Source organism: Ursus americanus, chromosome 8 (genome assembly GCF_024610735.1).
Source record: "Ursus americanus isolate L20-20 chromosome 8, mUrsAme1.1.p, whole genome shotgun sequence".
Taxonomy (NCBI): domain Eukaryota; kingdom Metazoa; phylum Chordata; class Mammalia; order Carnivora; family Ursidae; genus Ursus; species Ursus americanus.
In genome coordinates, this window is record NC_142134.1 from 64,731,466 (window position 1) to 64,747,622 (window position 16,157).

Genomic DNA, 16,157 nt, shown 5'->3' on the forward strand with positions numbered 1-16,157 from the left:
ATTAGTACGTAAATGCTGTAAACATTTTTCCCTGGCAGTAAAAGGTTCAGATGATTAACAGTTGCTTTGTATGCTGTGACATCTTCTTTGAGACTGTACACTTTCTAAAACAGCTGCATTCGATTCTGATGATCTGCCAGTTCTTCTTGGATTATAATTTAAGATTTTTCTCCCCCCATGCCCTCCTGTGCTGTTTTGTTTAAAATGTTGCGTTTTGGTGATACAAAGTTTCCTTTGTAAATATTGCCAGAAATTATTGAAAGATATACATGTTGTGTGGACTTTGGATAATAACCAAAGTAGTGTTCAGTCAGGGAGACATTCTATAAGTTAAGCTTATACTGTCTCATCAATATTTTTCTTTTGATGCTATCTTTATATTTAAGTAGTCAAAACATATAATGTGATTGAGTGAAAACCTGAAGTAATAGCTTTCTTTGAAAAAGGACTTTGTTGTGATGGACTAAATGAAATTTTGACTTAAGATCTTAAATGTAAGTTTCTTTATGTTGCATTGGCCATTGAGGATGAAACCTTATTTTTAGTTTACTTACTGAATTGAAATTCATTAGTGAAAGTTCATGGCTACTTTTACTGTTACTTCAATTTTACTTGATTTATAATATAATTTATATACTGTTTATTTCTTAATAGGTAGTTGTGTCAACTAACATTGCAGAGACATCTTTGACAATAGATGGTGTGGTATTTGTGATTGATCCTGGATTTGCAAAACAAAAGGTACATACTTTAGTACTTTAGTTGTATACTTTATTAAATTGGTGTTAGCTTAAGAGTACTTACTGCCTGCTCATTTAATGACTGCAATTTACTTTTTAGAATTATTTTTCTGTTGTCTTGTGCTTTGTTTTCAGACTTTGGTGATATGAACCCTTTTTGTTTTTAGCTAGCTCTCATATATTAAGCCCATGCATAATGTTTAATCCTAGGCTTTTTTTTTTTTAAGGTTAATTTGGTTGTGTTTCTTTTGTTGTTGGTTTTTGTTTGTTTGTCTCTCTGTAGCAGTGGCGAGTGTTTTGGTTTCTGTGTTCGTTTAAGGAGTATGGGGGTGGTATTAAGAGGGATAGGATTGTCATTCCTGTAGATTGGTCACTTACCCAACGAAATTGGAGTTTCTGTTATGTGCCAGGCAGAGTATCTGAAAAGGTGTTAATGTTAACCTCTAGTTGAACAGTGCTGAATACCAAGCAATTTGGTCAGAGGAAGTAACTACCCAAGAAATCCTGGGGATGTTGTATAATTCACACATCTTTGATTACATTTGGTTACATTTTTGTAGTTGTAACTGGAAGAATTTGTTGCATGTAGTATTCATGTTTCTGATGGAAATTTTTTCTCTTTAAACTGGCAATGTGTAACTGACTTCTTCTGGACTAAGTTCAGAATATTTTTCTTGATGTTCACTCTGAACATCGGGTATTGAAATTGACAGGCTCTTTTCAGGCAAAAGCCTTCAAAACTGTGTCCACTCTATGAAATTAAGGTAAAACTGGTAGAACTGAAATTATTTTCAATTAGGAAGAGTAAAGGTGTTAGAAGCTTTGTGTATAATAGATAAGAATAAGAACCTGTCCATGTTAGCTTGATTCTTCAGAACGATGGAGTCAGAATATCTGAAAGAAAGTTAAGGCACCGGGAAGACCAATTCTCAGTTTCTGTCTCTGTGATTTACAGCCTTACTCAGTACTACTTTGTTTATTTTGAGATTAGCTGTGGAGTTTGTGTACTTCTGTTAGATTATAGTTTTGTGGTTAACTGAAGGAAAAATTCTTACATTATTTTCATTCCATTAGGTGTACAATCCTCGAATCAGAGTTGAGTCTCTTTTGGTGACAGCCATTAGTAAAGCTTCAGCTCAACAGAGGGCTGGTCGAGCTGGGCGTACCAGACCTGGGAAATGCTTCAGACTTTATACAGAGAAAGCTTATAAAACAGAAATGCAGGTAAGGGGTTTTGCTGTATCCTTCCTTTGTGTTCGGAAGGTTAAGTTGAATTTGTTACCAGAAGAAAATTGCTTTATTTACTTCATCTTGCCTTTTGGCACCATAAGCTCCTTACTTTTTTCCTTGAGTGAGATTTATGGTGTAATCTACCAGTACAGCGCTCTGTTACAGTTCGACGTTGAAGTGAACAGTGGCAGTAACACTTTGAACCCTATAAAGATAGTTCACAGAAAGTGTCTGCTTCCTTTCTGGTATATTCCACCAGTATTTTTCTCATGTGGATCCGTGGTTTAGAAGTAATGCCAAAGTAAATAGCTAAAGAGGCAGAGAACAGATATGTTTTGTTTCCTGGAGCAAGAGGATTAAGGCATGTTTAACAGAATAAACATTTTTGTTTTTTTGTTAGGATAACACCTATCCTGAGATTTTGCGTTCTAATTTAGGATCAGTTGTGTTACAGTTGAAGAAACTTGGTATTGATGATTTGGTGCATTTTGACTTTATGGATCCACCAGGTATGAATTCTCAAAGCATATTTTAGCAAACCTTTTTAACAAAATTCATTGTCTCTGCATCTTATTCATTACACACACACCCCTTATTTTTTTTCCCATCTAGTCTGCATCAAGAAAAGTCTCATATGTTAGCATTAATGCTAAAAGAGTGACGACTACCTGAGAAAGTTCTTTTTAATTTGTTCTTTCCTTGGAATAACTAAATTATTCTGGGAATTACTGACTGGGCAGGAGAATGAGAAATTTCCGAATTTTTTTGTTGTTGTTAACAATTACTTAATTTATGTGGGAAAATGACAGTTTTAACAACTGTGCAAGAAAATTTTGCAAGTTTATGTGATTCATTGTTTGCTAGATCTCTGTAACTGAATGTGATGACAGTTTGAGTTTTGAGTTTGGTCCACTGTAGAATGAAAAATGAGATTGCTTCTGATAGTTTGTACTTTATTACATTTTTGCTTTTTAAAGCAGTTTGTCTAATAGATTGCCTTTTCCCCCAGCTCCTGAAACTCTGATGAGAGCCTTAGAACTTTTGAATTACCTGGCTGCTTTAAATGATGACGGAGATCTGACTGAATTGGGATCCATGATGGCAGAGTTTCCTCTAGATCCACAGCTCGCTAAAATGGTTATTGCAAGTTGTGACTACAACTGTTCTAATGAGGTCCTATCTATTACTGCTATGTTGTCAGGTAATAGAGGGAAAGGAACTAAAAAAAGCCCAGCTCTTCACAGTTTGGGTGGACTTCACATTTGGTTTTGTTTTTTAATATTTAGTATGATAGTCGATTTTATAGATGGTTTTGAGGAACTCATTTTGTTTCCTAAATATCTTGTAAATAGATTTATAAAGACATAATATTTACAAAAGTAAAGTAATTGTGCACAAAATATAGTAAAAACATTGGCTCTCTTGAGTGCGAATAAAAATTGCAATAAGAAAAGAACAGGTCTGAACACAATTGTAACTGAGTTCTTTGGTAGGTTCATCCGTTTTGCGGTTTATTACTGAAAGTACAAGAAGAACTTTGTTCTAGTACTTGGCACTATTAAGTGAGCCTGGGACAAACCCAAACTATCATTTAAATTGAGTTTTTCCTACATGTATAAATACATATTCTAGTGGCAGTCAACTAAACATGAATTTCAAACTTAGTATCAAATAAATAGAAGTAGTAATGTGTAATTTTAGGCTTAAAATCTAATCAGATAGTTCTTTTACAATGGCAGGAAACACTTGATAAAAGAAATATACCAAATAGATAGTATTACTAATTTTGGAAATTGGAGCGTTAAGCTGAACAGATCATACTGTTTTTAGTAGCAATAAAGTGTAATCCACAAATGGATTATAACTTGGAAATTAGATTTTCCAAGAAGAAGAAATATGATTAACAATTGTACATTGAGTCTTACAGTTAAAATTAGAAGACATTTCATGTTTTTACTGATGATCAAAGTACTTCATACTACTAGTTCCAGTACTGGGGAGAACGATTTCAGTTTCAGAGTGGTTTATTAGTCTTAATTATAACTTAATGCCTCAAATAATTCAAAATCTTATTTGGAATTAAAGGATAAATTGAAAAATTTTCTAAATATAAAGTTTTGGCTTAGTTTAGATGTATGGTATGTTTTAATGGTGTGAATTTTTTGTTTAAGAACTAGCTAAAAATGTTTTTTTGCAGAGTTATGACTGATCAGACTCAGAGCAGATGGGCAGGGCAGTATCGAATCATTTTAATAAAATTGTAGTCTCACTTGCGGAGGTGGTGGTAGGTTGTTGTCTGCCTTTCTTACATGTTTTTGTTAGATGCTCCCAGTTGGTATTTACCCAAGATTTTAGTTTGCAGAGAAAGTGTGGGGCAAGAATTAACAGATTGTTTGTGTATTCATTTGTTATCTGCTCAGTTTTTATTCTTCCTGTTTCTCTTATCAGGCATACTATATAATTACCATCGTTTGAGTCTAGATTACTAGCTCTTTGAAAAACTGGTCATTGTGACGCAGTTGAAATCTTCCAACTATATCTCTTATTTGTAATAAGGAGCTCTGCACAACACAGGGGTTTATTAGCACATCAAGAGAATGGACATTTATGTGTAGCGGTTATTAAGCATGGTACTTGTGGGGGGAAATGCTAAAGGGTAAGGAAGAAGTCATGGAACAAAAAAAGTTTGCCGAGCTTATACTGCTTTGTTTTTCATTTAAATAGTTTTTGAAGTTTTCAGGTCCTGATATAAATAGTGCAAATCAAGGGCCTTCTAGAGTGCTTCTTATTCCCACTGTTAATTCTGGGAGTTAGTTCACATTGACTTTCACATCTTTGAGAGGTTCTGTACTTCTATGAATTACCTTGCTTCAGTTACGTTAAGCAAGACATTTAATATTTATTGTGATCATGTGTCATTGTCTCTATTTGGCTTCTTTGGTATCTTTTTAAAGGGGAAACTGTGTGGGAAAGTAATTTGATACTGTATTTGATTTTGTTGTTGATTATTCCCATTATCTTCTATCTGGACTGATCATTTATACTTTTTTATATTGACAAGGTTTTAAGAGCTTTAAAAATGTGTTGACAAAGTCCCAAGCTGTTAAGTATTTTTACTTTCATACTGCTTTTATGACTATGGAATTGCTAAAGTGAATTAAGGAAAGTTGTATTTTAAAAATGTAGTGCACGCTTTGTAACAACTTAAAGTTTTATGTGAATTAACCTTGAGGCTCTAAACAAATACATATTTTGGTGACCCTTGAAATAATGACTGTTTCAGACTAATTGTCAACTTTTTAAATATTGGATTTTGCTTTTTATATTGAGGTTTTGATTCAAATAACAGGTTTTTTTTTTTTTTAAACTTGGGACTTCATTTTCTACTCTTTTTACTAAAATGCTGGAAAACTAGGCTGAATATCCCCAGCCTTTTTGAATTTTCTTAATTCAAAGGCGGTTTAACCTTCCACCACTACTGCTATCATCAAAACCCAAGATTTCATGATATTTTTTATGTTTACGTATGCTTCTGCTCACCGGTGCTAATAGTGATACCCACCAGTTGGTAATAGCCATAGCACTAGGGAAAAAATTACTGTAGAAATGTGGCAATAGACTGGTTAGAAAGTTGTTTTTAGCCCTGCAGTGGGCAAATACAGCTTCATAACTTCCATAGCCATTCAGCAGATTCAGTGGATGGCCTTGTGAAAAATTCCGTTTAGCTTAAAGGCTATTGACACCATAATTCTGGTTATTGGTAGAGCTATCGGCACTGGTTTTTGAAATAAGTTGAGCTTTCTACTTCTAGTATCTTGATGGCCTTCAGAATAGCTGTTTGATGCCTACTTTTAGATCTAGTTGAAATAATCAGGTACTCTGTAGCTTTGAAACCCTCTTGTCTTACAGATGTGGTTAGGTGTTGATGTACCAAATCAAGGTAGTAAACAGTCCAAGATGCAGTTGGAGGCCATCCTGCCCTGCCCTATGCTCTGTGAACTGACCTAGCTAGGCCTTGTTCCTCTATCTGTGAATGCGTGACTCATCGATATGGGCGTTTGTGTTGGGCCCATACCAACCTTGTTTAGTCCCACAGTGTTTTGTTCGCCCCACGGAGGCCAAGAAAGCCGCAGATGAAGCCAAGATGAGATTTGCCCACATAGATGGAGATCATCTGACACTGCTGAATGTCTACCACGCTTTTAAACAAAGTAAGTGTAAATTAGATTGAAGGCACTCTTTTGTCTAAATGTCACTTGCAGCATATAAGATGTTTCTTCATCTCACTTTCATTTATTATCTGTGACAACTTTACATTAGAAACCCAGAGGTACTTTAGAAAAAACTCCTGACTAGCATTTAAAATAGAAATTGTCTGTCCTTTCCAAAGTTGTTTACGCTTAATCAGGGAGAAAATACCAATTATAGAAAGCTGGAAAATACAGAGCAATAAAAACAAAATACTAGTATAATACTTACCAGTAACCTACAGATTTTTATATACTTTCTTTTCCTGTTTATTTTCATTTTATGTGAATACTTTCGTATCATTTATAGAATCTTCACTGCTTAATAGTTTTACTAATAAATAGCTCTTTAAATAAATATACAACTTAACAAAATAGAAAAATGGGCTGCAGATGTGAATGACCATTCTCAGGCTACAAGTGGTCCATAAACATGAGGAAAGTCAACTCTACTTGTTGTTCAAGAGTATTATTATTGAGAGGTACCATTTTCTCACATACAAAACTGGCAAAGGTTATAAAAAAAATAGTATTTAGCTCTGTAGGAGTGGGTTTAGTGAAACAATCCTACACCAGAGGTGGAAATAGAAATTGATGTGGTCTTTATGAAAAGCAGATTTTATATCACCAAGACCTTAAGAAGTTCATACCCTTTGACCCAGAAATAATCTGTGAAATTATCTTTCAGTATCCTGTGGACACAGATATAATTAAAAATTTCATTTCAGAATTATATATGATAGTAAAGAAAGGGTGGGGGGGAACTACCTTAATGCCCACCAGTAAAGATGGTTCAGTGATTTATGCTATAGCCACATGATGAAATGCTGTTCTAGTTTTATTTTATTTTATTTTATTTTATTTTATTTTATTTTATTTTATTTTATTTTATTTTATTTTATTTGGGAGAAAGCAATAGAGCACAAGTTGGGGGGGCAGGTGGGCAGAGGGAGAAGCGGACTCCCTGCTAAGCAGGGAGCTCAACGCAGGGATCCCAGGACCCCTGGGATCATGACCTGAGCCAAAGGCAGACGCTTAACCAACTGAGCCACTCAGGCGCCCTGTTCTAGCTTTAAATCATATTTTCAGAGAATATTTAATGACATGAAAAACATTTTCCATTTGTTTGAGAACAAGGAAATGCAGGGGCCCAAATTCAAATTTTTCACGTCTTATTTGTAACTCATTTTTGTTTATCTCCTAAAAATCTCTTTACACTCCTAAAATAGTCTGTCCATTTTGGCACATCTCTTTTGGGGTGGGGGTGAATTTATGTATCTCAGAGTCCAAAAGTGCTGCAGAGCCAGTAAGTGGAGCAAAGAGCATAGCTGCCAAAGTGCTGCACGTCTGTGTCTTACACATGAACTTTGCCGTGGGTTGAAAAGAATTGATAAATACCAGGTTAAAATAAAAAATGAGGCCAGTGCACAGTTTACTTCAGAACGTTTATTTTACCCTCTTGTGTCCAGTGTATTGATAATGCATCATGTTAAAGACTATTACTGATAGGTTAGGTCAGTCCAAGAAATACAGTATATTCCTGTGTGTGCTAAACTGTATCGTGGTGGTGGAGCTGTGTGACCGCCAGACACATAACCTGTTAACTGACTGTGAGATTGCCTGCAGAGGGGAAGGTCTTGAGAAGGAGCAGACTCATGTCCATCTTACTCTCAAAATCCTTTGATATCATTAAAATACTGTTGTTGTTTTTTTAAAGATTTTATTTATTTATTCGACAGAGAGAGAGACAGCCAGCGAGAGAGGGAACACAAGCAAGGGGGAGTGGGAGAGGAAGAAGCAGGCTCATAGCAGAGGAGCCTGATGCGGGGCTCGATCCCGGAACGCCGGATCACGCCCTGAGCCGAAGGCAGATGCTTAACCGCTGTGCCACCCAGGCGCCCCTAAAATACTGTTTTAAGTGGAAATTAAAAGATTTCTAAAGGAACAGCATGGATTTTTACCATGTAGGTCTCACAAGACATTTTAATGTTCTTTTAAATTAGGAGATTGTATTCTTTTGTTTAAGTTCTGATAACTGGCACAGCAGTCAAGTGTATTTGGATTTCATAAGTTGCTTAGAAGAATAAAGTTTAGGTTTGATAGCAGAACTATGTATTTGGATTTTAAATATGAATGTAACAATTCAAGTTCAGTCTTTGAAATTTGAGGAGTTTATTATTTCATGTGATAAAATTACTAAGTAATGCTTATTCTTTACATACATATTGGTGGTTGGGAGCTTCCTATGAAAATATTGAACAGTAGGTATCTATAAAAGCTTTATCCTACCGCTTCTTAATAGGGCTAGCAGAGGAAGTGTCATGAGTTAGAGTGATAGCATCCATTCTCTAGATGCTTGATCCTTGTCTCCTGCATGCCTCTTACTGCCATAGGGATGGTAAGCTGTTGGGTGGTTTTAGACCTTTTACTCTATATAATTGTAATAAATAAGGTCAGAGGAAACAAAATGACTGAACATTTGATAGAAGTGTCCCCATTAGTCAAAGGATTTAGCCTTTAATTAATTACTGCCTGTCATCTTTTCAAATAAAGGGAGCTATTTTAAAAATAATACCAGACTTCTAGATCTCTACATAATATTTGGACTTTTCAAATCTCTTTATTGAATTTGGAATGTTTTCACTAATGATTTTTAAATGATGCTATGTTATGTTATTAGTTGAAACATTAAGTATGTTTACAAAATAGCAACCATGTTTCGGATACTGGTCAAGAGGAACTATTTCATTAGAGACAATGGTCAATGGTTGATTACATAGAAAAGCTAAAATTCATCTTGATACTACCGTATGTTGAAATAATATTTTTTAAAAAAGATTTGTTAATTTGAGAGAGTGCACACATATGAGCAGAGGGCGGAAGGGGTAGAGGCAGAGGGAGAGGGAGAGTCTTAAGCATACTTCCCGGTGAGCTTGGAGCCCATCGTGGGGCTCCATCGCAGGACCCTGAGATCAAGTCCTGAGCTGAAAATCGAGAATCTGATGTTTAACTGACTGAGCCACCCAGGCATCCCTGAAATAACACTTTTGAGAAACAACTAGATTTAAGTTATTTTGCGGCACATTGATTTCTCTGTGTGTATGTCTGATTTCACTCTGAAATGGTTTGACTTTAGATCTTAAAAGTAGTTTTACTGTATTGGTTAAGAAATTTGTGGCTAACATTATTTTAAGAAAATGATTTCCATTTTTAGATTTTATTTCTCCCATTTATCAAATTATTTCTCACAAATTTAGAAAATACAGTAATACTATCAGATAGTGTTTATCTTGACAACTTAAAATTGCCATTTTGTTACTCTTTAGGGTATGAATTCTGAAATTTAGAACCTCAGAAAACCTATACTTCAGATCAGAGTCTGCAAATCAGCTGCTCTTTTCAAAGGGCCCCTTTCTTACTGTCTCAGTGTGGACATTTCCATTGCCTTTCAGCTCCGTACATTGCACCAGCATAAGCGAGGATGCCTCTAAAGCATACTTTTCTTCTCTTTGTGTTCTCTCCGGAAGATATTTGGTGCTTTGTTTTAATGTCAGTAAGTTCAGATGGATACTTCTTCTCATTCTAGATGGGTTAGTTAATGGACTTGAACACATCAATTCTTTAATTTAAAGATCCATTTTACTACCTCACCTACCCACCCACCCTTTCTGAATTGTGGCTGCATTTTATAATGGGCAAATATTTGTTAATATATTTGTTGTTCCTTTGAAAAGCAATTAAGAAAATGTTGTATGTTATAATGGGTAGAATCCTAGAACTGAGGAGAAAAAAGTGTGCCAAAGATGAATGTGTATTACAGAAACTGCGGGAGGATTAACATAGTTCTGATTTTAAGATCCCCCCCCATTTCATGATAACCCTCTTAGGTTTATTTATCAAAAGGCTTGTGAAGTAAATGAAGAAGTTTTCCATTGTGACTTTCCGGGGCATAAAAATGTCACTGTATAATATTTTATATTATGCTGCAGTTTGAGCTCTTTGCTTAAATGAGCAAACAGTAGATTGGTTGGAAGCTTGTCAAGGATTCATCAGTGGAGAAATACCCTTTGATAATAAATACATGCATTGAAATTATTTGAAGTGTTTAGCTTTGTTTATTAATAATAGTAAGACTTGTTTATTAAACATGAGTGGGGATTCCAGACATCCTTATATAAACTACATCACTTGTATTTTATTTTTTTATTTTATTTTTTACGTTTATAGTCTAGATCTTTATTTTTTATTCCAGTTATTTTAATTCCAGTTGACATAAAGTGTTATATTAGTTTCAGATGTTCAGTATAATAATGTAACACTTCATACATCACCCTGTGCTCATCCCTATTCAAAGGGATACATGCATCCCTGTGTTTATAGCAGTAGTATTGTACAATAGCCAACATATGAAAGCAGCCGAAGTGCTGTCCATTGCTTGATAAATGGATAAAGAAGAGGGTGTGTGTGTGTGTGTGTGTGTGTGTGTGTGTGTGTATAACAGAATATTACTCAGCCATAGAAAAGAATGAAATCTTGCTATTTGCTACAAGAAGGACGGAGCTAGAGAGTACAATGCTAAGTGAAATAAGTTGGAGAAAGACAAATACCATATGATTTCACTCATGTGGAATTTAAGAAACAAAACATGCAAAGGGAAAAAATAAGACAGGGACAAATTCAAGAAACAGACTCTTAACTATAGAGACAAACTGATGGTTACCAGAGGGGAGGTGGTTGAGGGAGGAGTTAAAAAAAAAAAAAGGTGGTGGGGATTAAGGAGTGCATTTAACCACTTGTATTTTAAATCGTTTGTCCCCCATTAATAGGCACATGGGTTGCAGTGAAACTTTTAAACTTTTAGCTCTAGGTTTGGTGCTCTAGCCCAGGAGTAGTTAAATAAAAACTGCAGTAGTCATTTGAGTTTAGTTTTACAACTTATAAATTGTATTTGGTAATCTTAATCTAAGTCTGTCCTTTCTTTGAAAATGAGGAAGACGTGGCATTTTATCGAATCCCCTCAACCCATCCCTGTCTGTTAGACTATATTAGAAACAGCCAGGTGGGTGTTTATGGGTAATCTGACTTCAGTTCATTAAAAATAGTTTATTGAAAATCCAGTAGCCAGAAACCTTAGTGCTCTTTCTGATTTTGAGCTTCACTACAGATTTTTAGGACAGTTGATAACATTGTGATTCTTCTGTAACACTGATGTGGGTAATTCTCCTTTCTGGATTACTTAGTTTATTCTTAATAATGATTTTCCTTTTTAATTAGATAATATACCTTTATGGATGATTCATATCCCTTCTTTTTCCCCTCCCTCCAACTTTGTAGATCATGAATCGGTTCAGTGGTGTTATGACAACTTCATTAACTACAGGTCCCTGATGTCAGCTGATAATGTACGCCAGCAGCTATCACGGATTATGGACAGATTTAATTTGCCTCGTCGAAGTACTGACTTTACAAGCAGGGACTATTATATTAATATAAGAAAAGCTTTGGTTACTGGGTATTTTATGCAGGTATGTGGATAATACATGCATGCGTAATTAAATGTTTACATCATATTGTTTGCTTTCCTGTAACAACCCTTTGAATCTACCTAAACAAGTTAAAGAATGCCTCTGAATATTGATTTTAAATGTTACGTCCAGATTCTCAAGAAATTTTATGTGTCTAATGAGTAATAGATGAACTCGTTAAATGATGAAGTTAGTAATCCAGTTATGTAGAAATCAATTTGGAATTACTTTTTAATTAAAAGAGTCTTTTGTATACCAAATGATGTGTTGGCCATTTTCGGGTAGGATTAACAGCTATTTCTTCAATGTAAATTTCAATTCTTGGCTTTTGATAAATGTATCGAAAAGTGTGAATCTGCATAACTGGAGATGCAGGATTATAAACTCTGCCGAAACAGGGCAGTTGTCTGAGTGGGTCCAAAAGTACAGTTCAGTTTCCTCCTTATGTAGAAACTAAAGGCTCCGAAAATCAAATATTCGGACAACTGTAGAGTGATCATTGATATTTATAACTGAGACACTTGGAGGCTGCAAAAGCCAAAAATGTCTTTTAAGTGATAACGATGAAAAATAATTTAAAATGTTTCGTTTAAAGTGTGTTATGGTGGGGACTGTACTAACTGAAGTACAGCTTGTCAGGTAAACATAGTGAACATTTGTTTTAAGGGATTTTAAACAAATTATGTTTAAACACTCATTCTCTGGTGGTAAAATTGAAAACAGATCAATCCATTACTTGGAATCAGATTGATTTTAATTATCCCTTCTGTCTCCTGCTTGTTTTTTCATTCTCTGTTTTGGCTGTGTCTGTTAAGCAAGATGTGGCCTGCCTTTAAGGCCAGGTGAGCTGAATAAATAGAATGGACCCAAATGCACAGAATCAAAATAAGAATTGATTGGTGCATAGTCTGTAGTTGAAATCATAGTAACAGTAAGAATTTTTATTGTGGCATCTTACGTAAGATCCCATGCACATTAGAATTAGGAAAATAATAGAGCTAGGTATGAAAATTCATTCTTTAGACACTTTATTCTTAATATCTGTTTAGTGTGTACCAGTACACGGTGGCTTCTTTTTGACATATTCTTAATTTTGCATAGTTCAAAAAAGATTGACAAAGCCATATTCAAACATTATGGATTTCTACTTCTCTGAAGATTAAACTTTGTTAGAAACAGGGCATGCAGTGTAGTACCTGGCTCCTAGTAGGTGCTTAGTAATTATTTGTTGAAGGAAATTGAGTTCATTTTCTGTTATTTATTAATAATTACTCATTTCCCTCATTCACACACATTCTTCATATTACTGTAGTGCTAGAATTGGAAAAGGCATATCATCATCTGTTTCAGTGTTTGCTAATCCAGTATTAGATAAGTTCCACCATTTGATGTGTTTGATTATAGATAGAAGAAATGGGGGCAAAAAGCACGTGCACCTTTGTCCACTCCATTCTTTTTCTTATAGTCTTTTCTTTGTAGACTACCTTTTGCTTTGTTTTTCCATCTTAATCGTGAATGTTCTAGTAGTTCATCTAATACACAGTTGCCACCTGGCAGTAGAGAACCTACTCCAGATAGTTGAAGGCAGGAAGGACCAGATAGTGTATATATAAGGCTCTGTGGGCCCATTAGGTCACTGTTGAAACTGCTTAGATCTGTCTGCCTTCGCGGTACAGATGTGGCCGTGGGCAAATGGGCATCCCTGTGTTCCAGTGGAACTTTACTTATGGACCCTGAAATTTGAATTATGTGATTTTCACTCGTCACCAAGTATTCTTCTTTTGTTCCCCCCCACCCCCCATTCTTTAAAGATGTATGAACCATTTTTGGCTGACAGGCCTTAACAAATTCAGGCAGTGAGTTTGCTGATCCCTGCTTTTATCAGGCAGTGATAAATAAGTGTAGCCATCAAATAAAAAGCAGAAGATGAGGCCTGCCTGTTCTCATTATATAGGTAGCTTTACACTACTTTTGCTTTATAACTAGCACTTCAAAGGCATTGTTTTAATTTACTGGATTTTGGTTTCAGGTGGCACATTTAGAACGAACAGGGCATTACTTAACTGTGAAAGATAACCAGGTGGTTCAGTTGCATCCCTCTACTGTCCTTGACCACAAGCCTGAATGGGTGCTTTATAATGAGTTTGTTCTTACGACAAAGAATTACATCCGGACGTGTACAGATATCAAGCCAGAATGGTAAGCACCACCCTTTGTTCTAATAGTTTTTTTTAGCATTTTTGCTCAGAATGGAATTTGGCTTTGTTGCACTAGTCCTATCCTGGAACTTAATGTTCTTTCTCATCAGCTCAGGATATCTGCTCCAGTGTTTGGGTATGGGGCTTCGACCTGATGGTATGGTTGATCTCTTAGAATCTTTGCTTTGCTAAGAGGACAGTGGGGTTGTTGGTATGGGCATGGGCAGGATTTGAAGCCAAACATAAAATTACAGTTTTCGAGCATCAGAAGTGTCTTTGGAGCTATTATTCTCTTGTTGTTCTGATCAACTCAAGTTTCATAGTACTGTACTAGAAACAGTCTTCAGCTCTGAGCTGTTTATATGATGCTTTAGAAAGAGTTAAGCAAACATAAAAACTACACATCTCGTATCTAAGCACATTTGATTTACACATTGTTATTGGAACGGACTGTGCTATTTTAAGCAAAATTACGACCCCTCCTCTTTTGTGTGTCTGGTTTTTTGTGTTGGTTGGTTGGTTGGTTTGCCAGAATCCATTCTGTGACTTCTGAAAGGAGACGTAAGCCAAGAATGGTGGGGCTGAAAGCACTTTTTTTAGTTGATGTCACTTGCTAGATATTGTGAGGCTTCGTTCCTACACAGGTTTATGACTTCTGACACTTGTGTAGGACATTACCATTTTATCTATTTAAGATAAATAGAGAAAAAATTGTTGAGAAAAAATTGTACGGCTAAACATTAAAAAAGATTCAGTCAAGTGAATGCTTTGGGGTATAGATCTATATTTATGGTTATTAAACTTCGAAAATGAGAAGATCCAATCATTTGAATACAGAGATGTTTCTCATCTAGAACCTGTGTCGCTATCACCTTGGAGAGCTCGGTCAAAACAGTGTCCTAGGCTGAAGAATTAATAGCCTTATTTTATTTTATTTATTTTATTTATTTTTTTTGAAGATTTTATTTATTTATTTGACAGAGATAGAGAGAGGGAACACAGCAGGGGGAGTGGGAGAGGAAGAAGCAGGCTCATAGTGGAGGAGCCTGATGTGGGGCTCGATCCCACAACGCTGGGATCACGCCCTGAGCCGAAGGCAGACGCTTAACCGCTGTGCCACCCAGGCGCCCCAATAGCCTTATTTTAATATCTTTATAGTAATGTAAAAAAAGGTTTTTAAAAGGATTTGTCTTGAGGTTTTGTGAGGTTTTTTTAAGTTATGCAAAGTCCAACATCAGAAAATTTATAGCTTACGAAAGTAGTGCACTTCTAAAACTAGTGTTTGTATGGATTAGGCGTTTGCAGTTGTAATGTTGACTTGCATTAGATTTGCCTTTGTTCATCAGTATTATTAATGAGTAATTCCTATCCTATTAGCAATTCCAGTCTTTAATTAAATGTTAATTTGGTAATTTTTCCCCCCCTTCTGGACAGGTTGGTGAAAATTGCCCCTCAATATTATGACATGAGCAATTTCCCACAGTGTGAAGCAAAGAGACAGTTGGACCGCATCATTGCCAAACTTCAATCCAAGGAATATTCACAGTACTGAATTCAGTGCTTAGAACTGAAGTTATTCAGAGGACAGCTTTAAAAGATGAATGAACTCAAAAGTTCAAGTTGTGCTCTTCACGTTGGTTCAATAATGGCCTTTATTTGAAAGCTTTTTAATTTTTCTTTACAGTAAATATTCCATTCTGATTTCATAAATTAAACATTTATGCCTCCCTTTTGTGTTGACACTGTAGCTCATACTGGAAAAGTCGATCAATGTTTTGCAGTTTATTGAAAGTAGTTCTATATATAACAATGTTATAAGCATTTCTTTAGAAATGGTTGAAAATGCTTCTAAAATGTGATTATCGACCATGGTATGCATGATCGTTGTAATTGTTGACATTCCTTTTAGAAGTTGTGAAATGTTACAACTTGTGCTTATGTAGACACAATCTTCTGTCTCAGTACAGAGGCACTGACTTCAATAAAGTCTATTTATACTAATTTCAGCCAAAGCACTTTGATATCTTTGTTCTAGTCTCTCTAAGTATGGCTTCTTCTCTTCTCAAATGTGGGGCTTTTCTTCTTTTTTAATTGTAAGTATACTATGATTACATATTTAGCATCTTCCACAAAGGCTACTACTCCTTAGATAAAATAGTCATTAAAACAATATTTTTAGGAAGATAGCATGCACTTTGTTAGGTTAATCTGGGTGTG

General features: G+C 35.4%; 1 protein-coding gene across 1 annotated transcript in view; it reads left to right on the forward strand.

Annotated features, from left to right (window-relative positions):
- DHX15 (DEAH-box helicase 15) overlaps positions 1 to 15,946 on the forward strand; it is a 58,578-nt gene extending 42,632 nt beyond the window's left edge. The window contains exons 7-14 of the mRNA XM_045771480.2: positions 655 to 741; positions 1,815 to 1,964; positions 2,371 to 2,479; positions 2,980 to 3,171; positions 6,059 to 6,181; positions 11,552 to 11,742; positions 13,772 to 13,941; positions 15,375 to 15,946. Coding sequence (XP_045627436.1) covers positions 655 to 741; positions 1,815 to 1,964; positions 2,371 to 2,479; positions 2,980 to 3,171; positions 6,059 to 6,181; positions 11,552 to 11,742; positions 13,772 to 13,941; positions 15,375 to 15,492 — 1,140 coding nt within the window. The 3' untranslated portion in view covers positions 15,493 to 15,946. The remainder of the gene's footprint in view (positions 1 to 654; positions 742 to 1,814; positions 1,965 to 2,370; positions 2,480 to 2,979; positions 3,172 to 6,058; positions 6,182 to 11,551; positions 11,743 to 13,771; positions 13,942 to 15,374) is intronic.
- The last annotated feature ends 211 nt before the right edge of the window (positions 15,947 to 16,157 follow it).